This window comes from Conger conger, chromosome 7 (genome assembly GCF_963514075.1).
Source record: "Conger conger chromosome 7, fConCon1.1, whole genome shotgun sequence".
Lineage (NCBI taxonomy): Eukaryota > Metazoa > Chordata > Actinopteri > Anguilliformes > Congridae > Conger > Conger conger.
The window spans coordinates 20434334-20461360 of NC_083766.1; the positions used below are offsets into that span (position 1 = coordinate 20434334).

The 27027-nt window shown below is 43.7% G+C and overlaps 1 protein-coding gene across 6 annotated transcripts in view; it reads right to left on the bottom strand.

Moving 5' to 3' along the window:
- nrxn2a (neurexin 2a) overlaps positions 1 to 27027 on the bottom strand; it is a 612560-nt gene that overhangs the window by 502238 nt on the left and 83295 nt on the right. For 2 of the 6 annotated variants that reach the window (XM_061248030.1, XM_061248029.1), the window contains exon 1: positions 14873 to 14894. The exons of 3 other annotated variants lie outside the window; for them this stretch is intronic. In XM_061248030.1, the coding sequence (XP_061104014.1) occupies positions 14873 to 14888 (16 nt within the window). In that variant the 5' untranslated portion in view covers positions 14889 to 14894. Of the gene's footprint in view, positions 1 to 14872; positions 14903 to 27027 lie in introns of those variants that run through there. One more of the 6 variants, XM_061248026.1, reaches the window with a different exon arrangement.

Sequence of the window (27027 nt, forward strand, 5' to 3'; positions counted from 1 at the left end):
TATGAAGACGGGTTTTGTTAAAGTCATGTTGTCATATCCACATCTACGGATGGCCTTAGCCACACAAGTTCTCTCATCATCACGCACTTTTGTGTTTGACGGGCTGATAGGGAGAGACATTTTGTTTAAGCTCTGAAAGCTGGTCTAAGTGCTCTGCATTCCAGTGCACCCCCGCAGAAAGCAGTTATTGCTGAGAAATGCAGGAGTTCATGAATAATTTACCTTACGACGATAAGTAGCTGTGCTTCCCTGTGTCATAGTGTAATAACGGTATTGCCCTCTGCAGTGAGTAGGAATCAGACAGGCACTTTTCTCATACCAGGTCAACTACAGTAGGGTTATTTTGACACCTGCTTCTCAATACCGATAAAATGTTACATCAGTGGTCTTCACTCCTGGTCCTGGAGAGCCTCAGGGTGTGCTGGCTTTTGTTTTTTGCCGTAATACCAGCAACTGATTCAAACCCGAGAAACCGGGTGAGGTGAGTTAACTGCTTTCATTTCACCTTCATACCGGGTTATGTTGACTGAGCACGCATGTCCTGTTGCAGCAATGCCCTGCTAATGTCCCCCCAAGTAGCCTAATCTGTTTGTCTTTGTATGGTGGAGGAAACCAGAGTACCTGGAGGAAACCCACACGGGGAGAGCATCCAAACTCCACACAGAAAGGCCCGGGTCGGGATTTGAACCAAACACCTTCTTACTGCAACACCAAAGCCAGCACACCCTGCAGCTTTCCAGGACCAGGAGTGAGGATCACTGTGTTAAATAATAAGCGAGAGTATTCTTTGGTTTAAATCTCTCTTACTGGCTGATTTAAAGTTGACAGAAAAAACTTTTCAGATTGCCCCTCTCATTAAGAGTAAATCGCTAGTTTATTTCTGTATATTTTCATATTCCATAGCCATAATCTTTCAAAGACCTTTGCTGTGTAAAGTTAAAGTGATAACATGATAACATTAGTGTTCATTTCTGCACAGGGATGACCAGAGGAACCCCCACTGCTGGACTGAAGAGTCGATGTTAATTACATTTATGGCCTTTGATACTGCTTTATGACTGCAACGCACTTACCAAATAAAACTACACTTGCTTTGTCAAGTTTTTATTTGAATTTATAGCAATAATTCAATAATTATTAATACTAACTGTCTTTCATGTGCATATGCAAAGGTCATTTCTCCATGTTCAACATAACAAAAGGCGCAAAACAAGCAGTTGGGCGATCCTTACTGAAATTATCTATTTTTTCTTAATTGTGTTAACCCCTTACGGGCGATGCAGCCAATATCTGCCTTAACAGACGGATGCGACCTGCACGTTACATACGTTGTGATTCCTAGGCCTTTCTATGGGTTTGCTATAGGGTGCCTTCGTTCATAATGAGTTGAAAAGTTCATGTCTACTGTACACTTAAAGTAGACACTGTCTCCCATTACATTACATTAATGGCATTTGGCAGATGCTCTTATCGCATACAGCGAAATACAGTTGATTAGACCAAGCAATCCCCCCCTGGAGCAATGCACGGTTAAGGGCCTTGCTCAAGGGCCCAACAGTTATGCGGATTGTATTGTGGCTACACCGGGGATCGAACCACTGACCTTGCAGGTCCCAGTCATGTACCTTAACCACTACGCTACCGGTCACCCCTGTCACTTGCTGAAGGGCTTCATCTAGACTCCAATATTGAAATCACAAAATAAAACCCTAAAAATATTAAATTAGTTTCCTCTGAACCCAACGGTTGTTGTTGAAAGAATGAGCGTGATGCCCTCAGAGAAGGCCTAAGATGGCCGCCACCATCCGTCCCAATCCCTCAGATCTCTGGCAGAAAGAGGCGGGTAGGAAGGTAGCGTCCCGAGCCGCCACACCGCCGCGTTGACGCCTCGCGAGCTTCACTTAATGAATGTCTCTCCTGAGGGCCAGCTTCCAAAACAGAATAAATAAGCACTCTACCCTCATCCTGACAGCAGGTCTCACTGCCTGCAGTACTACAATGCATTTTCTCCCTCCTTCTCTCCCTCTCTCTGTGTGTCAATCGAAGCCCCCTCCCCTCTTCCTGACAGCATCTCTCTCTCTCTCTCTCTCTCTCTCTCTCTCTCTCTCTCTGGGCTTTTTATTATGAAACAATCAACTCCCTTGCTGTACATTATGCCTTACATTAAATTGCATCACAGTTATTTAGCTGACACTTTGACTTGGAGACTAAGCTGGGGCCAATCCACCCAAGGGCAATGTAGGGTTAATGGCCTTGCTCAAGGGCTGCTTTGCTCTGTGGCTACACAGGGGCTTGAACCACCAACCTTGCAGGCCCCAGTCAAACAATTAAGCCACAAGGCTACTGGCTGCCCCATGGCCTTACATGAATCAGATGGAAATGTTCTGTTAGTTTTCATTCACCGATTACACAGGATATGAAGTGTTCAGCTCGTTCCTCCAACCGACATCTGCGGTCTCTTCCTCAAGAAAGATGGATGTTCCAGAAAGGCTTTGTTGTGAACATGTTCCGCTTCATTAAGGCTTCAAAAACACATACTCCTTATCACTCCTTATTATCCATTAGTGCTTATGTTGTATGACACTTAATAAATACATTCATGTAACACTACATGCGCTTGGAGTAGAGGTTCTCAAACCCAGTCTAATGGACCCTTGTATATGCTCGTCTTCGGTCCAGATGCAACTGCTAATCTCAAATTTTAACAAGCTGTTCATTTTCATTAAACTGCTCATGTTTATTTACCCACTTCAGATTCAGTAAACGCTCAGTAGCTCTACCTGCCATGAAGAATACAGGTACCAGGGTCAGCACTGATCTTATTGTGGTTACACTGGGGCTTGAACCACCAACCTTCCAGGCCCCAGTCTACCTAATGTACCTTAGTCACTAGACTGCAGGCTGGACCTATGAAAATTTGACGTTAGTGTTCCAGAACTCCATTGCCTTAAATGACCAGTAGTGATCATTGCTTCAGCATTAGAATTATTTGTTATGAGCAGTCTAATCACATATTTGTGATCTCACACCTTAAAGACTAAGGCTGATTCTCGTTTAATGGAAGGGATGATGACATATTGGAATAATTTGGGAAAAATTCAGATCAAGTCTCATATATTTAGCCTGTATCGGTTAACAGTTTGCGGATCTTCTAAAGGGGGCACTACCCTTAGTTTGTTCTCTCCTATGCATATTAATGCACGGTGTGTTTCAAGCAAACATAAGATAGAGTAATATCCTGATGTCAATGCATAGATTAAAATAACGTTGCATTGAATTGAATGAATAATATTATTATTATTTAAGGATAAACTAGCCACAGCATCTATTATTATCTGCGTATCTTTATTTGAAGTTAATTGCAGAGCTTGCGATTACTCTGCCAGTCCACAGCCCTGTTTCACATAATCTACAATCAAAGGCTCTAGACCTGGAAGCATTGATAATGCAGCTTTTGCTTAATTGGTTTGTTTAACTAATTAAGTGCTTAGATTTAATAAAAAAATAAAAATAAAAAAAGGGGAGCCCTTGAGTATTAAAGCCGGAGATTAGCATCTTGATGAAAGGGTTGTGTTCAATCATCATGTGTACCATTTCCAGAGTGTGTTGAGGTACTGGAAAAAGGAAAATAAATACACATAGGATGTGGATTAACCGTTAAGCAGCTACCTCTTAAGTGCTGACAGAACTGTTATTTTCGCTGTCATTGTAATAGTTCTTTGTGATGTCGTATTATTGTTGGTGTGGTTGTAGCTAGACGTAGTGCTTCTAGAATTATTATTACTTCAACCATTTACTTCTGTTAATGGGTTTTGACACATTATTTTAATATAGCTGTATATCGGAAATTCAGACCCAGCTCTGGGGTTGGGGGGGGGGCTCAAGAGTTTGGGGCAGATTTTGAAGCTGTGATTTAAAAAGGAAAACTTCCAGCAAAAAATGAACTTTTGCCATCTGTGCAATTAACAATTATGACAATTATTAAATGTATCAATATGCAGGTAGGCAATCCTTGTATTTCATCAACAGGTCACAATTATTCAAATTAACCTATTACTCTAAAACAAGAAGTATCCCATTTGGAAATAACTGTTGTGCTGTTAATGGATACAAGCCATCACATGACGCCACTGTGTGAGGAAAGGTGTTGTTTAATGCTATAGTAAAAGCCAAGAGTGCTGAGTGATAAATGTGTTTCAATTATATTTAAGTGCATGATTTCCTTTGATTCTCACACACATGACAAAAAACGAAATGTGTTGCAGAATCAAAGCTAGTAAATGATTATAGCACATCATTTATACTGCATCTGTTGATGTGTCGATAAATGCATTAAACCACATGTTTGATTGAGTGCAAGAAATGATGGTTTTATGTTTCAGTATAGCGGCCTTCCAGAGCGAACTGATTTTAGACATACCCCACGCACAGTTATAGAGCGAACCGTCTGCCTCCAGTTGTATTATAATTGGAAAGTGTGACTCATTGATTATACTATAAATATAAATATAATCATGGAATCATTCTCACGCGGATATCATTTGACATTAAAACGGCCTTTAAATTCACAAGTCATTATTTCATGCATTTATTTATTTATTTCCGTAGTAGTCAACGATTAAATTATATAAACCGCGCCAGGCCGGCGGACGTACAGAAATATACGACACCTTTCCCTCCCCCTTCTCCGGACAGATTTAAAGCCCAGTCAGGAAGAGACTTTGAACTGCTCAATACTCCGGGTCAATAAAGCGGAGTTAAAGGCAAATGTTTGCATGCAGCCAGCCCTGGCTACAGTAAATCCAGCTCCAGCAGGTCTCCTGGAGCAGGTTATCCACAGGGAATCTGTCCAGTTTGCAGCTGAAAGACTCCCCCATCACCATGCAGGAGTGAGTATCGTGATTCCGTGCGATGGCCGTGGTCTCGTTTGATAAGCATCTGGTATGTGAGTTTGGATTGCATATGCACGGATAATTGGTCAATGAATAAAAGAGCCAGAAATAGATCTAGAGTTTATTCTAAGAGTAGCATCTGCATTTGGGGTCTGTTGTTTGTCTCTGAACATGAGGACCAAAGAAGTGTCAAAGCCAGTAAAGCAGACCTTTGTTTGATATGGATCTAGTGTGGGAGTGTGGATTGCATATGATGGGGACTCGTATTTTTTTTGTATTCTGATTCCTCATCCATCCCTGCTGGGGGAAGGGAGGTACGGGGGTCATTTGGAGCAGGGCTTGCGGTGGTTTGTGCTTCTCTGGGGCCGTATCTACCCCGCACACATTCCGGCACACTCCGGTGGGGGTTTGGTATTTATGCGAGTATCCCGTAGGGCTGTTGGGATCCTGTCCGCTGCCTGTCACCCCCACACGGAGCGGTGTTGACGTCTCACAGGCCAGCCGAGCACTTCTTGCGTTCCTCTTGCAATTTAGAAAATTCAGTTCACACAAAGTCCAGACCCGTACGGCCTGAAAACTGCAACGGCGACAACTTCTGTGTCCGCTGTGAGCCGGCAGAGGCCCCGATAAAACCATTTCATCTGCAGCCCAGTTCATACTTCACAGGAACTGACACAGTTACAGCTGTGTGAACTGGTAGCTCGGTGTGTACATGTCTCCAAATCTTTTCCAACCCAGTTCACACCTGAAATGTAAAATCTATTTGGACATGGACAGTGTTGAATCCTAAATGTAATCAAGGTTTTTTTGTTTTTTTTGTTTTTTTAGTTCATTTCAGCTATGGTGCACTGTGAAACCAAAGTGAACCTTGGGAAATATGTGACGTGCAGGCAATAAGCCGTATATTACATTACAGTTATTTAGCTGATGCTTTTATCCAAAGTGACTTTTGACAGTAGACTAAGCAGGGGCCAATCCTCCCAGGAGCAATGTGGGGTTAAGGGCCTTGCTCAAGGGCCCAACACCGGGCTACACCAGAGTGTTCCAGGGCCCAGTCATGTACCCTAACCACTAGGCCACAGGCTGTATACAAATCTTGCCAACTGTGCTAATCTACCGCCTACATGTAACAGTGAGACTGCAAAGTAAAAGTGAATCCCGTGGGTGCGGAGGACAGCAGTCCTCACATTCACTGCTCAAACTATGTTATTACAGACACCGAAGTACAAAAGTCAGAATGTTCTACCGCAGAGACCGGCGACGACAGGTCTAAGCACCTTATCCAAAGATTAGCGAGAGAGCTGTCCTTTCACTGACACCCTTAAATCAAAGGAGTGCAGCGCCTGGCGTCTGCTCCTCACAAACACGCACTGCCAGAGCCTTTCTGTCCTCTGCCGGGGAGAGCGGAAAACATTAAGCGGCCGGCGCATCTGCCCCTGAATGCCGGGCCAATTTATTCCCGGAGCCGAAGCGATTAACTCCGATGGCATCTCAGGGTCGGTGCGGGAAGCCGGGCGGGCGTGACCGCGGCGGTGTTGCCGGGATACCGCGCTCGCGTTTATACGGTCCCGTCGCCGCCGACGACACCGCGTGACCGCTAACACCATGGAGAGCTTTGGGGAAAAAAATAAAAAAAGGTTTTAACACGATTTACAAAGACCCTGAGCTGAGGAGGAACTGAGGCCAGCGATCGTTTACGCTTGTAAACCGAGTCTACGGCTGGGAGAAACCCGCCTCTGGTGTGAAATGCAGACCGTCTCCTCTCCACACAAACCACGGTCTTTATTACCACCAACCGCGATCTATATTAACAAAAAACCACGTTCTTTATTCACACCAACAGATGTCCTTCTTCTGCATTTCAGATGCATATAAACATTTGTTCATTTTATTTGCAAACGCATTTTAGTTTTCATAGACTTTAGTGCCCAAGGTAAGGAGAAAAGTTGATTGAATCCAAACCAGCGACTTGACCCCAGTCAAGTGGTCATGTCTGACCCCAGACACAGTATACTTTTATTGATATCTAACAGGTAATATATTTGAACAATGGCGCAGCTCAGTGTTGATGAGATCGTGTTGCCTGACCTTCTGAGAAACAGATGCGAATGGAAATTGCCCTAAACTTTAGCTTTCCCTGAGGCTTGTGTTCCTATCTTTTAATTTATTTCATTTGTTTTGCTTTTCCTTTTTCCTTTTATCATCTTTGGTTCTTTTCTGTCCTAAGCGGGATGAACCTGCTGTTGCCACTGTGCTCACGCTGTCTCTCTCTTAATTGGGCCTGCGTAGGCTAATTAAGCTAATTAAACATGTGTCAGCTCTCTCAACCCTCAATTTCTGACCCCAGACAGAAACTTTATTGATATCTAAATGGTAATATATGTAATCTTTCCAAAATGTAAATGTCTTGAATTGTTTAGCAGCATAAAATACAAAGCTTAGGATCACTGACATCCCTGAATGAGTTCACATATGAATATCAGAGAATAGAGAACAGTGTCATATCACATTCAAAACAATTTTGACCTCAGAGGGGTTACATGTGTTATAGCTTACTATTCCCCATATTCCCCTATGTAAAGCCAATGTGAGTGACATTAGTGATTACTAAATGTGCTGCAAGAATACAGATATATACTTTTGTTTTTGTTCTGAAATTGAAACCTCTTTTACATATTTATTTTATTTTAATAAAAAAAAAAACTTTTGAATTGATTGGGGCTTCTTGGGGCTTCTTTTTCGTTTAAAATTGGGGTACGTGGTTTGTCAAGACAAAATATGTTGGTCGCTTGAGGGGTAAACAGTTCTCCCCATCTGAACCCCAAAAACAAATAGATGTGCAGTAAAAGCCTGCACCAACAATCCAACTGGCTTGGGCTAATTTACATGTGCTAATGAATTCACGAGCCGGAATGGTTTATTTTCAGGTGAGTAAGCGCAGCTGTCTTTCTTGCTTTATGGTATTTCCTTGCGTCGTGTTTCATCATTAAACACAGATATTATTGTTGCCTTGTTCATGCTGTATACAGCATGCTCGTGCCCATTAACAGGAGAGAACACAATTATTTTCTTCTTTTTTGAAGTATTTCCAGTTTTCAGCATGGTATTCTCCAGATCCTCAGTACTTGAATAATGTCAGAGTTAACAGCTTGCTTCATTTAACAGACTCACCAGTCCCCATTAGCAAAACGAGTCTTGGACCTGAAATTATTCATTTTACTGGGTTCCCACATAGATGCCTTAGACAATATTAATTTTACTGGGTCCCACATAGAAGTCCTGACCCTATTAATTCGACTGGGTTCCCACATAGTAGTCTTGGAACCTAATCATGTTACTGGGTTCCCACACAGACGTATTGGACCCTAATCATGTTACTGGGTTCCCACGTAGATGCCTTAGACCCTATTCATTTTACAGGGTTCCCACACAGATGCCTTAGACCCTACTCATTTTACTGGGTTCCCACACAGACGTATTAGACCCTAATCATGTTACTGGATTCCTATATAGAGGGAACTACAGTCACCGAGTCAACAGGACTGAAGAACAGTGTTGGTGTTATCTGCTCGATTTTGAACCACAAATAAATGGCCATTTCTTTCACTTAACAGCAACCAGGCCTGAAGGATCCAAACGGATGTTTCTAACAGATGCACTGCATTTTCATCCTGTATTACCTCACGTTGTGCTTGATGTTTCTTGATTGGATTGCCAGCATCTGATCACGGACTGTGACTTTAATCTCATAAAATGGGCACAAAAATCATGTTACAATTAATTTTCTTTTCGTAAACTGGGCTTCAAATGATTCATAACTGAGAGCGTAGGTTAGCTTCTCGTGATCTCATTTTATAAGTGGGATTATTTTTACAGTTCACATGTCTACTCACATGTTGGGATTTGGCTGTTATTTTTATGTAAGGGACTTGTTTCTAACTCTTGGCCACATCAAAAACAATCCATAATACGTAAGTGCCATTACCAGTGCCTGGAGAAATTATCAAGTATATGACAATATAGACCATTAACAAATCAAACTCATTTTAAGCAATACTGTCCAGGTCTCCCTGAGCACGTTCTAATGTCAGCACCTTGTTGGCAATACGCATTGACACACAGTTATTTATATAATAATTTCATTAGGGACAAATTAAGAGGTGTTTATTAGTATAAAATTAGAAATTGAAGCTGTGACAGATACTTGTGGGGAGTTTTGTCAGGTGTTAAGTGAGCTGCTGGTGTTTGTGTAAGACTAACTATCATGCCTCATTAGCAAGTGTAATGAGTGCAAAAAACTATTGTGATTATTGCGTGCTTCGTGATACTTTGATCCGCACTGTTGTTTAGCAGGTAGCTGTGATATTATGTGTTTTTGACGAGCGCAGTTTCGGTTTGTATAGTTTCGCTAATTAGCTGGCGGTTTAAATTCCAGTGACATTTGTTACCACGGCAGCAGTGTTCATTAATCAGCTCATTGAGCTGCCTGTAGGAGAGGTACATGGTTTAATTAGTTGTTCGTAGCACTGTTTTAGATGGTCTTCTGAAGTTCAGCAGCAGCTGTATCCGTTGAGATGATTAATATCGGCCAACGTATGAGGCTACGGCCTGGGTTTTTCTTAACATGCTATGTTTTAGTCATTAGTCACAAGGGGGTTCTTTCCACACCAAACAGAATGACCTCTGCGGTCATTTTCATAACATATTTTAAGTCTTTAGTCAAATATAGGGTTTAGCATTCGTAACGCTTAAACAGTGCAATGTAAGGTTTTGGCGATACTGACGACACAAACATTTTCATAAGACAATAATTTCATGAAGAACTAATGTGAATCATTTGTTGTTTTTATCATTTATTTATGGGTATAAACTTGTTTAGTTTGCACTATTCAGTGTACTGTATAACGACACTGTGTATTTTTAGCATTCTGAGTTGTCATATTCTGCAAATGAGTGTACTGAAGGATAATATTTTTGTTTGGAATTAAAATCACGGTAACTATTGACAAGGGTCATGACAACAGGATGCCCACCAAGCACTGGCTGCTGAAAAGCTGAAGCGGAAGTTAGAGCAGCACTAGCGTCCATGATATGACTTATACATGAGTGACACGGATCTTTCGGAGGGAATTTTTGAAAGGCAGAGAGTCGATTTAACTGACGTCAAATGAGGAGGGGGGCGTCGAATGAGGATGCACACCGCTGGGTGAAAAGGATATTGATCGGAGGGCAACTGAGAATTGGCAGACATTTGATCGACATACATGGCCACTTACATGATTACATAATGTAAAATTCAAATCAATTTTGATTTCAGCTCATCTTTAAGCCTAAATAGCTACTTTTATCTACAGGCTGTTACAATAGACAGCAAACATTTTTTTATTATAGGCTGTACACTCTTACATGTGCTGCGAATCTAACTCAATTCAATTTTAATACATTTCTGCTTTTCACAGAAGACTGTCACAAAAACGCTTTACAGAGTAGCACAGTGCAAACTCCTATTTGCACTTAAATTAGACTCATGGAAGCCCAGTTCCATACAAATCTCCAATCAATACCAATCTCCACTGGTTGTTCCCGGTTGTCGTCTTGGGGAAAGTGGACATTGTTTTATGTCCTGTAATTTGCCTACAGTGCTCTGCACCATGGTCATATAAATCATATTTTCTGAAAGAGTTAACAGAAGATATTCGCCTAAAGATCAATATTGCTACTCTTGCCAATTATGTTTATAGCTGGATAAATTGCTAGTTTCCTAGTTATTTGGTAAAACTGGATTGCTGCATACCGCTGTACACAGTTAACCCCTTCAGTCCCAAGCCCAATATGAACTGGCTCCGCTCCACTTTTTCTGGCCTTGGTTGAGAAAATTGAGAAAGTTGAGAAAGTGTGTAGGGTTAGTATGGTTTTAATCGGGCTTTGATTTGATGTAGAAAAGATATAAGGCCGAGAGCCATATGGCACTCTTGTGACTGAACGGGTTAAAAACCTAATCGTGCCTGCCATTAACACCAATGTAACCCTCACAAAGTGAACATTAAAAGGGAACACAATGGTCATTTGTTGCCTAAAGTAAAATATTTGCGTGTATTTAGCATCTTTTCAACTATTTTGTGAGAGAGTGACAAATTCCAGCGCAAGACTTTTCAGCACCAAATTAACCATATGGGTTCACCCATGTACATTTTAATGCAATTTGATTACCCAGAATGCAGTACCCCAGTGTACAGATTGGACGCACCCAGGTAAACGTTTGTGCAATTTGACTACTCAGAATGCACTACCCCAGTAGACAGTTTTGGTGCACCAGTGTACATTTTATTTTTTGGTGTTCCGGTAAGTTAAATTTAAGGTAGATGGGTTTATTTCAGACTCAATCACAGGAATGCTCAGGGCCCAATTACGCGGGTAGGGGTGTCTGCAGTAGAATGTGCTGAGGAGCATTAATGAGCGCTGGGCAGCGGCTGGTAGAGCCGAACACACGCTCCCGCGCTGGCGACGGAAAGGTCACCCGTCTCCCAGCCCGCCCCCGCCCCTCCGCGTGCGTAATTAAGTGTGTGTGCGCGCCGCGAACGTGTTTGTGTGACCCCCCCCCCCCCCCCCCCCCCGGTCACGTAAAGGTCAGACGCGCCACAGCGCGTGTGTGGGTTGAGTTCGCGGACCTGTGCGGGCAGGGGGCCAAGGCTCGTTCAGCAGGAACTAGCGGCAGGCTAACGTCCAGCCCCAGACAGACCCTGTAATGGGGGGCGATGAGGGGCAGCCTTAGTTCAAGCGTTTCACCGTCTGGACTACAGCCAGCATTCAATTAGCTGACATTTTCCCTCAACTTTCACTCATAAAGTCGCATTGCATCCGACTGTTTATGATTTTTCTCTCGAGAAAAAGCGGTTATGTCTTTGACCCCCCTCGGGGGTTTAAAGAGGCCGTCTGCCATTGCACATGTGTAATTAAACCTACAACAGGATGATGCACCATGACATTAAATAGCAGTTACTGAACACAAAATATAATTATTAATAAGACAGCTTTCCTGGTCGATACACTGAGCACACACTGTACACGAAGAGTAAATATGTTGACAGTTGCTCTGACAGTTGACAGTTGGTCTGTAGCAGTTGCCAAGTAATATCAGGCCATATTCAGCTTCATAATCAGCACCCATACTCATAAAATGTCTCAGTGTACAACTAATGTAGGACCAGTTTGCCATTAAGCCCACATTGGAGAAGGGTGGTATACTGACAAGGCAAACCTGAGACTATAACCTGTAACACTAGGCAGAGATTTCTTCCCGTCAGGGAGGTTGTTTTTCTCACCACCGTTTGAAGGTTTTTCTCCCCACAACAAGTTTTTTTCACCTCTTGTGCTTTCCATTTTTTGTTCTGTTTTTTGTTATTTTATTTCTATTACTACTGTAAAGAATCGTTGTGACTATATTTTGTATATATATAAAATTGATTTGATTTATAATGTCTACAATAGGGCAACATTGGCTCAGGCGGTAAGAGCAGTTGTCTGGCAGTCGGAGGGCGGTTTGATCCTGCCCTGGGTGTGTCGAAGTGTCCCTGAGCAAGACACCGAACCCCCAAATGCTCCTGATGAGCTGTGGGTGGTGCCGTGAGTGTGTGTGTGTATGAATGGGTGAATGAGAAGCATCAATTGTACAGCACTTTGGATAAAGGCGCTATATAAATGCCATTAAGCGTGGTGCATTTTTACATTAAGCATTATGTTTATGTTCTGTGAGGCAGGGTCTCATACCCCAAGCACTGGAAACCAACTCTCATCGTTAATCGGGCCTAACTGCAGCCGATCAGGATTCTGTGAGCTTCTGTAAAGGCGGCCTCCACACCAGGCTGCAGAGCGAATAGTCGACCCAGAACACACTTCCTCCGCACTATTCTCCTTCGAGGGTTGGACTTTGTGGAAGAAAACCCTGGACGCAGCACGGACCGCGGTACGCTCCCTTCACCGCCCCGGAATAAAGTAGTGCTGTGCAGTCAGCAGAACACTGCGTCCGTGATAACTCTCCCGTTGGGTCCAAATATTCACATTTCAGCTGCCAGTGTACTTAGTTTTCAATGTAATGCACTGCACTGAATAGATGAAAAGTTTTCGCAGTCTCATGCTACCTTGTGATTTGACCACATCGTAAGATCCCAAGGGTTAAATCAGCTGTAACCTTCAATATAGATGCAGGTAATATCTATCACTACAATGAGAGCATTTTTTATTTTTAGACGAGCAGAATCAGTTGAATCTGATGTGCTTTGTCAGGGTTGGAGAGAAAACCTACAGGATGGTAGATCTCCAGGAACAGGGTTGGGCAAGCCTTGCTCTAGCTGTTTAATGAAGTGTGCTTTGCTTGGGTTGGAGTGAAAACCTACAGGACGGTACTTTTAAGAAAAGCAAATTTAACAATTGAACTATTTTGGTGACACAGTGACACAGTCTTAGTCTCATGCAAACCTTGGTTAGGTTTAAGTAAAACATAACCTTACATCCTTTAGGCTGTGTATTACGCACACTGTAATCGTGAACAACGGAAGACAAGACCAATGAGCTGATGAGCATACTGAATTCAAGGCTAAGGAAGCTTAATCACAGTCTTGTTCTTGGTAAACACAGAAAATCTAGTGGCTGTTTGTGCAAGTCTCACTTTCTACCTAATGGTCCACTGCAATTTGTTTTCAATGTCCATCTTGTGAATCATCTGAGCAGCATGTAATTAATGTAATTTAAAGCTTATGCCAAAGCAAATTAATCTACAACCAAAAATACTGAGCTGGAAACGGCTACCTATCTAGCTTCCTTGCTGTCGCTGTTTATTGATAGGTCGGTGAAATCAGTAGACAAGCCAACTCGCCCGGTTTCAATGCAGGCTTTGTGGTATGGCAAATAAAACAGAATCTGCAAACAAAATCATGAATACAAACATTTCCACATTAAAAAAAATAAAAGTACATTTCCAGGTTTGTGTTTTTTTGGCGATAAAAAGTGTTTTTTTATGAATAAAAACATTTTTATCTCCACAATGATCTAATATAAAGTATTTTTTAGCTAGCAGAGCCGTGTAGTCCATCAGGATCGTTTGTATACCACTGGTTCAAGTTTCAGGGAAATTCTGGTGGCGGTCTAGTAGAGGTTGGCTCTGTGCACTCCCGATATTTTTCTTTGTGAAGCCGGCATCCTGTTCAGTCGTGCATATTTAGTCGCATGTTTGCATACTGGTTTGCATATTCTGCCGAGCTCTAACGAAGCGGGTTGACTGAACTGATGCCCTCTGAGCAATTAAGATGCACGGCGACACACATCTCACCCTCCCTCGCCCCCCCGGCCCACCCCACCGCAAGTCCAACCGCACTTCTGCAGAGTTTGCGGTCACCTTTAGATTCTGAACATCGTCTCGCGGCAGTTTCTATCTTCCGCCTGGGAGGCGGAAGGCCAAACAATGAGAATGGCACCAGAGTAGTGATGAGGAGACTCTGTGCATTCTACACACCGTTTTAAACAACGTTTTGTTTTTCCTGACGTGGTCGCAGGTTGATGACATCACCGCAGGGTGATGACATCACGTCAGGAGGATCACATGGAAGCACATAGGGAGAGTGGAAAAGCGTACCTTCAGCACGGGAAGGGGCGAAGCTTGGAGGAGGAGGAGGAGGCGGTCCAGGAGCTGGGCCGGAGGACACGACAAGGGTGGGACGGACAGTGAGGAGGGACACAAAGCACGGCGGTATGGGCGGGAAGCAAAAAAATGCAGGAATACCCCAGTGGAAGTCAAATCAAAAAGGGCGGAGAATGAATGGTGGACTCGATGCAGAGAGGGAACGGGGAGGAGCTATCAGAAGCTCATCGTAGGGGTGGAGGAGGACCGGGAACGTGGAGCAGTGTGTGGAGAAAACGGGGGAGGAAGAGGAGGAGGGTGGAGGTTTGGACGAGGGGGGTGTGGTGTTGAAATAATGGACCCATACCTTGGCTGTTTAGCATCAGGTGCGCCAGACCTTGAGGGAAAGAAAGGAACAAAAAAAGAAAGGAAGAAAAAACGGTCATAGGAGGCATAAAGGGGAGGAAAGGGATAAAAGAAAGCATTGTCACAACGTTGGACTGCAGTTTGTGACAGGCATCCCGGGGGCAGACACGGATGCCGGAGACCAAAAGAAGGGGGAGGTAGAAACGAACAGACACTTCTTGAGTGAGGTGTGGAGAGGGGGAGGGAAGAAAAAAAGCATTTGGTTTGGGCGCAACTCCCGAAGGCGGTTGCTCACGGAAATGCTTTTTTTCTCATGGAACACACACATAACTGTTTGGCAGAAAGAAGGAGCTTCGATCTCGTCGTATCGTCGTTTTAACCTGCTCATTTTTTTACCCTTTTTTATTTTTACCTGCGGTACTCGTACTGCTTTGTTTTGACGAGCCGATGTCTCGGAGACACCGGGGGAGAGGAATCAATTTGGCTGAAGAGCAGGATGTTTTGTCCGGGTAAACAGAGAGATTAGCTGTAGCGTGTTTGCTGTTAGCGGCTACAGCGGGCCGCGGGTTGCGTGATTTAGCACACGCTCCGCCCAAGCGCGCTCTGACGCATCGGCGGCGTACAGAGGGAGGGAAGAGAGAGGAGATAAAACTCTTTTGACGAGCGGCAGCGGCAGAAGCGGAACAGCGTCAGTCCCACAGTGCACCCGGCAAATTAATTACCCAAATAAAGCGGAAGCCATTACCCAACAGTTTGCACATTATAATCATAATATAGCAGTTGTTGTGCGTGATTAATGCCACAATAAGCAGTAAAGATAACACATCTGACTCCGGCGAGCTCCGGCGCAAGACAGCGGTGCATTAATCAGAGCGCCACTTCATAAAACCCGCTGCGTTTCAAACGAACAAACACACCGGCGTCTCACGCGGCAACCAGCGGCCAATCAGAGCGCTGCCTCATAAAACCCGCCGCGTTTCAAACGATCAAACACACTGCCGTCTCACACGGCAACCAGCGGCCAATCAGAGCGGCGCTTCATAAAACCCACCGCGTTTCAAACTAACAAACACACCGCTGTCTCACGCGGCAACCAGCGGCCAATCAGAGCGCTGCTTCATAAAACCCACCACGTTTCAAACAAACAAACACACCGCCGTCTCAAGCAGCAACCAGCACCCAATCATGTGCTGTTCCCTCACACCAGGAAGCGACAACTCTTCAGGGTCCACCATAGACAGTTAAAGGAGAATTACGCCCATTTCCAGGCTTTTAATATGCGGCCCTTCATCCTTATAATAGTATGAATGGAACATTACAAATATATGAATGCATTATACAGACACAATAATAATTATAGAGATATAATTATCAGTGGGTATTAATGATAATCACTAGATTAGAAAATTAACCAATGCCCAATTTTCTATGCAACATCCTGTTCAGTTTACTGAAACTACAGGTTGCAGAGCTTGAGGAAGGTCTCTTACTATTATTCAATGTGGATAGTATTTACTACTACATGCTGTACTAAAGCAGTGTAGGAAATGAGCTAGCAGGTGGGGAAACCACAACTGAGCAATGCCGGTTTGGTGTGAGTACCACAGTGGAGCCATTATAAAAAAGCCCATGCCTGAGTTCCATCTACAGTACATCCCAAAATTACATGATTTAGATTCCAAGTTATTATAACAATAGGCCTACCGAATACCATAAGAAATTAAATGTACAGTACATTATGTGAGCAGCAATTCAGACTTGGAGGACTATGACTGATAAATGCATAAAAACATTTTTATAATGAATACTTCTGGAAAACGAAGAGCAGCTCAACAATAATGATCTTGGGTAAATTTAAATCAATTTGTAAAACAGACATAGGAAATAGGCATTTACAATCTTGATTCAACACAGTTTTTCAATCTCCACAATTAGCCTATAGCAGCCATCATATAATCAACCACCACAGCAATAAGCAAGCACTGTCTTTGTTCTCTTGGGAAAATGACCAATAGCAGTTCTCTGGCAGGGTATGGTGGAAAATCTGTCACTGCGCTTTCATTTCTGTGACATTCAACCCCAATAATAATGACATGACCAAGGTTCACAGGTTGCATAGATGACCCATTTAGTAAACATTATTCGCACCAAGCACTTTTTAATAGCCTCAACTGTAGGGGTTGCCAAGATTCCCTTTGCCAAATAATGTTTGATAAGGTGAACTGATTCAATATTGTGGATGAGAGGGGGAGGGCAGTCTAATTTATGACTGCTGGCTCTGCATTAAATTGAATTTGGGCCAGTAACTTTGGTAATTCATTCACCTAAGTGCTAAATTCAGGACAAGGAGACAAATGGGACAGCTATGAGACAGTTTTTTGGCCTGAAACACGGGGCGCTGTGGCTAACACAGGACACCTGGCAACCCTACTTAGCTGTAAAACCCTGCAGTCACTCCGTTATGCCATGTTATGGAGGACACTCCATAAGCAGGCCACATTACAACACTAGGCTTCAACTTTACCCTGCATAACAGAACCGGGCGACACAGGGACACAGATAAACCCCACAAAGGCTGGGGGGTGCGAATTACATTACACCGTAGAAATACCAAAAGCTGCGCCCCAAATGCGGTTCAAACCGAGCGGCAACCTCTGTATCCCATGGTTACCACCACAGCATCCATTCCTCCATCCCTCCATCCATCCCTCCCTCCCTCCATGCTTCCCTCCATACATCCACATCCCTCAACCCCTCCATCCATCCCTCCATCCATCCATCCATCCCTCCCTCCCTCCATCCCTCCCTCCCTCCATCCGTCCATCCGTCCGTCGCCCCATAACAGGTGATTTCACCACAACAATTCCAACACTGAAGGGCAGAGGAGGAAAATCCAGGTTCAAAGTAAATCTCCCCAGTATTTTGTTCCAATCACCAGCAATTACTAATTAGCACAATTCCTCAGCCAGGAGGTAGAACTAATTAGTGAAATGAACCGACTTAGTTCACGTGTGGAAGAAGGACATGGCAGGACTTTGACTTCCTGACTCCTGGACTTTCCACCTGTGCTTCAGGGCCCACCCCGTTGTGCCTGTAAAATCCTTGGCTTCACCGAGCTAATGAATAAAACGAATAAAAAATGAATAAAAACATTTACAGAGAGTTGCCAGCGAGCACAGAGCACTTTACAAGCTTTCATTCAAATCCGGGCCTCGACATTAATGCCACAAACAAGATCAAGTCAAATTAAGCCCGCTCAAAATGGCGGTGAAGTAATCACATTTTCCGCTCTGCTCTCCTGTCGCGAAGGACAAAAGAGAACACCTAACAGAGCCTCTTCGACTCCTTAGACCTCTTCGCTGAAGGAAGTCCTTCAACAGAGCTTTTAAAGGACCTTCACATAAACTTTATACACTATGATCTTCGCAAGAAGCGCACACAAGCATCTGAACTGTAAGCATTGCTTAGACCTTCACAAACACGTGCACTTAAAATGCACAGCTCAGACACACCGCTGTAAAACTAGTCTTTCCATGAAAGCTCATTCATAACAATGCAGTTGCGGCAGCTGAACAGGAGGTCTAATTGTCACCAGATGCGCCATGTTACCAAGTCATAAAGGACATTACGACGACATTCTGATTTAATGACACCATAAAACAATATCTGACACGGTGGCCGGCGTGAGATGTCCGATGACAGTTTGTGTTCTAAATTTTATGTTATCCCCATGAAAACAATTCCTTTCACAACAATGCATTAATAAAAAAAATACCAATAAATACACTAATGATTCAACTCATCGATGAATTGACCATTCGATAAGGCCTTGAAACCTGTTCTCCTGTCTTCATATGTCCAACACGTTCAGATTTTATACATAAAAGTGAGAAAGTAACACAACAGTGATTGCATTAACTGTATGATTCTCATTCTCATGCGGCAAAATTCCAATAATTCTCAATAATAAACTCATATTATTTAGAATTAAATAATAAAGCAATTACTGTATCATGTTAGAAATAGAGCAGAGAAAATTTCACACAGTTAAATGCATCAAGCTGTGAAACATACAGCAAGCCTTATAACCCCAGCCTGACGGGGGGCTGATAAGACAGTAATTCCCATTATCCACAGCACAATGCGAAGAGTTCCCTTATTTAAACACAGTAATATGGGAATTTACACACTCTCAACTCCGATCTGCCATTCACACACATAAACGTGATTTCAACTTTTAAAGTGACTGTTCACTTTTTTCACTTTTTGGAACTATTATTTTAGTTAGAGTGTTTTTGAATGGCCCTACTATTTTAGACACACAGTAGATCCTGATGAGCAACTGCCAGCTTTACGGTGGCTGATCAGGGACATTTACAGGTTTGCGGTTAAAAGAAAAAAATGTAAACACTTCATGTTACCGGCAAAGTAGCTTGAACAACTGGGTTACTGTTTGTCTTCAGAGGTTACACATTTGTATAACAGGACTGTTAAAGAAAATAAATAGTAAAATAATCTCATTTTTATTGAAACCATTTCCTATGGCACATACCACCTGACACTACAGCTCCCAAGGAAATAAACACAGATGCAATGCAAAAATGGACATATAAATTGCGAAACAGTGAATATACACTGGAAAATTAAAGTGTCGATATGTACAGCCTCTAGAAGAATACCATTTCTCTACCCACTGCCTGGGCCTTGAAGTGTATTTTGGTTTAAAGAGTTCACTTTCAAGAGTTTTTTGATATAATTTAATTTCATGTGTGTGTGTGTGTGATATTTCAGACACAGTAGTTTCTCAAGGCCTACTGGTTTCAAGTAGCAGCTGTACAAGCTTGTACAGTGACACTACGCCGTGCAGAGGTACGAGTAAATGATTATGTGTGTATGAAATTACATGTAATTTTCTGCTGGACGTACACTCAGTGAGCACTTTATTAGGCAGACCTGTACATCAGCTTGTTAATGCAAATATTTCATCAGCCAATCATGTGGTAGCAACTAAATGCGTAAAAGCATGCAGACATGGTCAAGAGGTTCAGCTGTTTTTCAGACCAAATGTCAGAATGAGGCCCAAGGGTCAAACAGCAACACGAATCGTATTGTGGCCAGATTGGGGCGTGAACCATCAGCTTTCCAGGTCCCAGTCGAGCACCTTAGCCGCTAGGCTATAGGCTGCTCCATATGCCAAACAGAATGGCACACAGTCAAACACAATGCCGCATGGCGCAAGGCCAGCTTGCATAGAAAACAAAATGTCAGCGTGCCAGTCTGCCTTCCCTATCTGTTACGACTCCATCCTCCGTAAATTGAGGATGGAAAAAATAATGCTTGACAAGGTAGCTGAAAACTCTCATCTGTTTCACAGTTGGACATAATCGCAGATTCAATTTCAATTTGTAAGCAGTTTGGCTGACATTAGGCTCGCAAAAAAACAGCCGGTACAGTACGCTCAAAACATGATGACTGAATAAAATGATGGACAGTGGTTGCACACATTATTATTAAGTATATGGGACTTCAGTTGATTTTGCACTTGGTACTTAGTCAGTCGAAATCACATATACTTAATAGTGGTATGTGCATCCGCTGTTCATATTTTCAGAGTGTAGCAGGCCTCTCTGGTCCTTAACTGTGAGAGTGAAGAGCTTCTGCCCACTTAAAACTGAGAAAGTACAGTCCCAACATAAAATGGATTCTTCTGTTTATAAGTGTGAATAAACTGCAAAAATAAATGCGTTCACAGGCATAGTATCTGGAAATGCGCTGTTTCGCTTTGCGGTTAGTTTTTTTATTATTGTTTTTTTTTTTTTTTTTTCTTGCTTTAAACCACAAAACCTTTTGCTGACCCTATAGAAGCTCCAGTGAAGCTGGCACAATGTCTCTGCGTTAAACTTTTAAACTTAGGGTTTCAGGTGCAATAAAGGTACAATAGGAAAGATTTTTGTGTTTAAACATTGTTACAAGACCATTGTAAATCCCTTCCTATCATTGAAAAAGGCTCACTGACATGTTGAATCATCCTCTGCCTGTTTATAGTCCTTAAATCTAATGTTCCAAAATATACAGTTGACGGACCGACACTACCAAAACATTGTATAGCTGTACAATAATTCAAGCTCATTTGTTGAACATTGGTTGTAATTGCCCCAGCCAATGATGTCGGGGGGGGGGGGGGGTAAAAAGTGTTTTGAGGGTGTTTGTTGCTGCAATTTCTCTCTTGTCCAAAATGACCTATCGTACCTTTAAATACCAGAAAATGCCTCTCGCCCACTACACAAGGCCACAGCGAGCTCAGCTTCAGCGGGTTCATTGGACTCGGGTGTACGCCCGCGCGGGAATGGCGGTGTAACCCTGTCCCCGCTCTCATTAGCATGTGCCGCGGGAAAGCGTGCGGGCGCGGCCCCCTCGCCGTAATGCGCTCCATTAGGAAGATAACGCTGCAATAAGAGCGTAATGGTGACGCTGCATACTGAACGATAGCATGCCGATGACAACAGTCGCGCTTCGCACCCCTCTTAAAAAATACACAGCAGTAGTTCTGTCAGACTCTACGCTGAGCTGGAGGGTTTTTCGGTCGGGAGGTCTGTCTCTCAGAGTGCTTTTCTTAGAAGGGAACACACAAAATGGAGTACAGTGAGCAATCTATGGAATGGCACCAAGCAGGGAAGAGGGACAACATTATCAAAACTACAATAAAAACACCAAAGGTACCACAATTACGAAAACAACCACAGATGCTGCTGCTACAAAACTATTATTATTAATAGCTGCCAGCTAGAAGAAGATGATGATAATTATTTCATATATCATGAAAACATATAAGGACCAACCCTCTGAGCAGGCTCCCGGGACCTGAATGTTTTATACATGATTCAAAGACAAATATAGCTGTGTGACGTGGGAAAGGTCTGGGAACACCAACTGGAGGGGGAGAATGTGTATTTTTGTGAGTAATCTCCATCTGCCAGGGGAAGGCTGAGAGAATGAAGAAGACTCCACGCCAGGTTCCACACAGGATATCACAGCTTCAGGAACGCTCTCCATATGGGACAGACTATGCTCTCTTTCACACGTCTCCCTGCCGGCCCCACCAAATACAGTAATACCAGCCACAGATACAGTAATACAAGTCAGGAATACAGTAACAAGTCAGAAATACAGTAATACGAGTCAGACACTGTAATTACAGATCCTCCCCGGCATTCAAACATCAATCAAATCGACTCTCCGCCCTTCAAAAACTCCCCCTGAAAGATCAGTTGAACTCCTGCATCATATCAGGTCCATTTCAGCTTGTATTTACACTCGGAGCAGGGAGCAGAACATGCCCTGTTCTGTGCTTTATGCTTGTTAAAAAAAAAACTGCCTAAACTTACGGCACTTCACAATATGTGGCCCAAGTCATTGCTCCATTTGGTCTGGCACTGGTTCAATCTCAAATGTCAAAACTTTTGCTTGTGATGTGTTTTATTAATGTTTTTTCTTTTTTTTAATGTGTGAACACATTTTGGTGGCTGTCATCACCCAATTTTGTTAGTGAAGAAAAACAGAAAGCATTTCCGTTTAGCATTTCAGGCGCAAGCCCCTGTGGCATGACTGACTAGGCGAGCAAACAATTGTAAGCAAAAACATATATATTTTTTTATAGTCAAGTGTGTGCGTGCGTGCGTGCTTTTGATAGAGATAATTTTGTGATTTCTGATTCAAACTCCAATTCTCACTTCTGAAGATGACTGAATAACTTATCTATAGATCTGAAAACAGGTCTCAATCGCAGTGCAGTAAATTTCCACATATCTGAAATGAAATCGGAGTACAGGCATGTGGATTCCGCCTGTCATGACTGGCTGTACATGGAGTAACAAAGACTCCCGAGCATGCTGGAGAGAGTGAGGGTGAAGTCGCACAATGACAGGGGTGTGACAGATGGTAGGTGCGCCCTCACACAGGCTGTCAGAGCCACACATCGTGTGGGAGGGGGAAAACCGTTTCAACCCCGACAAAACGTCTATTTAAACCAAAACGGTGGCACTTTGCACATCCTTGCGAACCGTGGGCGGACTGACTGACGCTGTACGTTTTGCTCCTATGGCGTCTAAGAAGGCGTTCTCCGGGCTTTAAAGCGTAGGCCTATGTCATTATTACGTTCCCACCTAATGGGAACAAACGAACCTCAAAGCCTGTTGTAAAACGTTGCGCACTGTTGGGAGGAAACCGACAGTTCAACAGGGAAACCGCAGCCAAACGTTTCCAGATTGAACATGCCCCTGGATTCCATCATTACTGCCACAGTCATGTTAAGGAAGTCGAGTTCTATTTCAGACTCTGCATACATTATAGGCATTTGGCAGACGCTTTTATCCAGAGGGACGTACAGTTGATTAGACTAAGCAGGAGACACTCCGGGTTAAGGGCCTTGCCCAATGGCTGTGCAGATCTTATTGTGGCTACACCGGGATTCGAACCACAAACCTTGTGTGTCCCAGTCATTTTCCTTAACCACTACGCTACAGGCTGCCCTGCATATGTCTTGGGAGGAAGGCTGCTCATCTTTTGGAGTTTTTTGAGGAGTTATTGAAGGATGTTATAATAACGTTACTACAGTGACATTCTGCCTGGAAATTGCTGTTTTAAGCAATTGCTGTTTTAAGGCAAATAAAATATTAATCACAAAAAAGAAAAAACGGGAACATACTGGCCTAAAAATTGCTTGTCTCTGCGCCACCTATTAATGACTTGCAGGGTGAATTTCGGGGCGTATTTAATATGCAGACATAATAATAATATGCCTCAGTGCCTCGCCCGCACACAGTTAAACCCAGCACCACAGCTAAACCCAACACCACACCCACACACAGCTAAACCCAGCACCACACCCACACACAGCTAAACCCAGCACCACACCCACACACAGCTAAACCCAGCACCTCACCCACACACAGCTAAACCCAGCCCCTTACCCACACACAGCTAAACCCAACACCACACCCACACACAGCTAAACCCAGCACCACACCCACACACAGCTAAACCCAGCACCACAGCTAAACCCAGCACCACAGCTAAACCTAGCACCACACCCACACACAGCTAAACCCAGCACCTCCCCACACACAGCTAAACCCAACGCCACAGCTAAACCCAGCATCACAGCTAAACCCAGCACCTCCACACACACAGCTAAACCCAGCATCTCCCCACACACAGCTAAACCCAGCACCTCCCCACACACAGCTAAACCCAGCACCTTCCCACACACAGCTAAACCCAGCACCTCCCCACACACAGCTAAACCCAGCACCTCACCCACACACAGCTAAACCCAGCACCTCCCCACACACAGCTAAACCCAGCACCTCCCCACACACAGCTAAACCCAGCACCTCCCCACACACAGCTAAACCCAGCACCGCAGCTAAACCCAGCACCTCGCCCGCACACAGCTAAACCCAGCACCTCGCCACACACAGCTAAACCCAGCACCTCACCCACACACAGCTAAACCCAGCGCCACTGCGCACAGACGCTTGTTAACAGAACTAAATAAATAAATAAATGCTCTGTTTAAACTCAAACTGGCAGTTGGAGGCCGCTTCGTTTCTACGGGACTGATCTGATGTCATTAAGTAACACGCGGTCACACCTGGATGTGTGGCTGGATGCAAGCCAATCAGCTCCGCTCCCTGAAAGACGACCGGAGCTCTGAGGAGCTAAACTAGGCCTGTGATGCACGTGGTCCACGGCAGCAAACAAAAACGCAACGCGTTTCCCGACTCGGTTCTTTTAGTGGCTGTGTCTGGCACCTTCCCAGATTGGTGTGGACTTCCTTCTGGCCCTGCCCAAGGGGGTTTGCCAGTTCAAATCCCACTGCAATACCTCTGCTCTGCTGTGCCTATGGAGGGGGACGCAGAGGAAACTGGGCCGGACATGCCCTTCCCCGTTTCACAAGCCCTGCTCGTGTTTTTCTCTTCAACATAAAGGAGAGATCCCTCTAGAACAGTCCTTGTGTGGAAACACTAGGTTTAAAAGAAAGTAGTTGCGTGTTTGGCCCTTGTGCCTTTGAGAAGTGGCACACTTTCTTTTGATTATTTGCAAAACGTTTGTGAATCAGTTTGGTAAGAACTACTGATATAAACTGATCCTTTATAGAAATTCCACCAAATGATTTGTCCTACTTAAAATAACAAAGCCCCATAACAACATCACTGTTGACCCCTCCCACCAAATATTGAGCCCTCAACCACACAGATTATGAACATAAACATATAGTTAGGCCACCCATCCTCTGTCTCTAACACACATACAGCTCTCTCTCTCACACACACACACACGCACACACAGCTCTCTCGCTCTCTCACACACACGAACACACACACACACGGAACGCAGCACTTGGCACATCCCACCCAGGGATGTAAACCCAATATCCTTTTTATTGAGGGAAGAGTCACTGGGCCAGTTGGCAGTGCTGGCAGGCAGGCAGCTCCCTCCTGCCATATGTCGAGCTGATTGGCTGGTATCAGCGGCTGACCTCGCTGAAAACACACTCCACTCAGCCTGCCTCTCTCCCTCTCACCCCCGTTACGCTGGCGTTGTAGGAACACCGCACGGCGCCTGGTGACAAACTCCTGAGGCGACGGCAGCTTTCTGGGAGTCTCTTGCTTCCGCTCCGGCCAAGACACGAAAACAAAATGGCCCCCACACTGCACCCTCCACTGCAGGCATTTTTACAGGTTGTCTTCAGAGGCTAATTAGAATTTGGGAGATGGAAGGAACTCAAACAAGAGGTATATCAAGAGACCCCAAGGGGTGAGTGTGGGGAGGGGGTTGAGGTTTGGAATGACACAAAACGTCTCCATCTGACCAATTTTCACTCCTCTCCTTGTAACAGCAGGGAATATGTACTGGAGGGTAGTGATGGACGCGGCAATGACAGATGTTCACTTCACAAACGGCAAAATACATAAATGTTGCAAAACAGTACAATCAGCAGATGGATTAATGGCTGCTGATATTGCTTGTTTTAGAGGGGAGAATCACCTCCAGTGGAAGATACAGCATGTACTGAAAATGACTGTTATTTGTGTGTGCTTTCAAAGACTTTGCTGTGCCATGAGACTTCGTAAGCTTTGCTAAGTGCATAGAGGGCAAAAACCCGCACATCTCAATTCTACTGGTTCATTGGTGTGGGTGACTCCAGTATATAAGAACAAATGTGCTGTCATGTGGTTTATTTATTAAAATAGTGTTCAAGTAATGGGGAGCTCAGTCTGGATATCAGAGTAAAATAAATAGAAGTCACCCATATACCCAAAAATGCACAATATTGTGAAGTTGATAAAAACTAATGCAATAATAACTACTTAATCTTATTTGGTGAAGTGCAGTGTGGTAGTGTGTATAAATATCACTGCCATTTCCTACAGTATTTGTCAAGGGTAAAGGAATGTTTGTAGTGAGTGTGTAGTTAACTGCAAGTCACAAAAAAAATTATAATTCTGTTGTTTTTTCATGACTGGTTGAGCAAACAGACAGGTTAGAGAAAGACATGGATGGCAGCTTATGAAAGATAGACTGTCGTGGTGGTTTGTGAAACTGCTGCTAAATTCTTCATTTGTTTATTTACCGATGGTGACAGAACACTGTTCCAGATCGTTCTGGCCCATTTTAACACCTGGCTGTCTTTAACTTGGAATGACAGCAAAATGCAAATGTTTGTTTATTCTTACAAGCACAGTTTCAGCTATCATCAAAATTAACTTGGCCATCTGTGTTTGAGGAAAGGGGGGAGACTTTACAGTACTTGCATTTTGTTTGAAAGTCAACAGTTAACAACGAATGTTGACTGAATCCAGATCACAGAATTATCTCAGTATGATAGGCATTTAACTGTTAAGCTGAACACATCCTGTTCCTTAACCATTTGAAGATCTCCCATCCAAGTACTAACCAAGCCCACACCTACTTAGCTTCAGCCATTTGGCAGGAGCAGGGTGCATGATGGTATGGCAGCCGGCTAACACCTTCCACCTTAAAGGGTTAAAGAACACTTTGAAGCCAGTGGTGTTTCCTTCAGAACAAGCACTGCATGTTCTTGTAGCTCACACTTGCTATGACTGGTAAGTCCTGTGAAATCAGGGGGCAGCC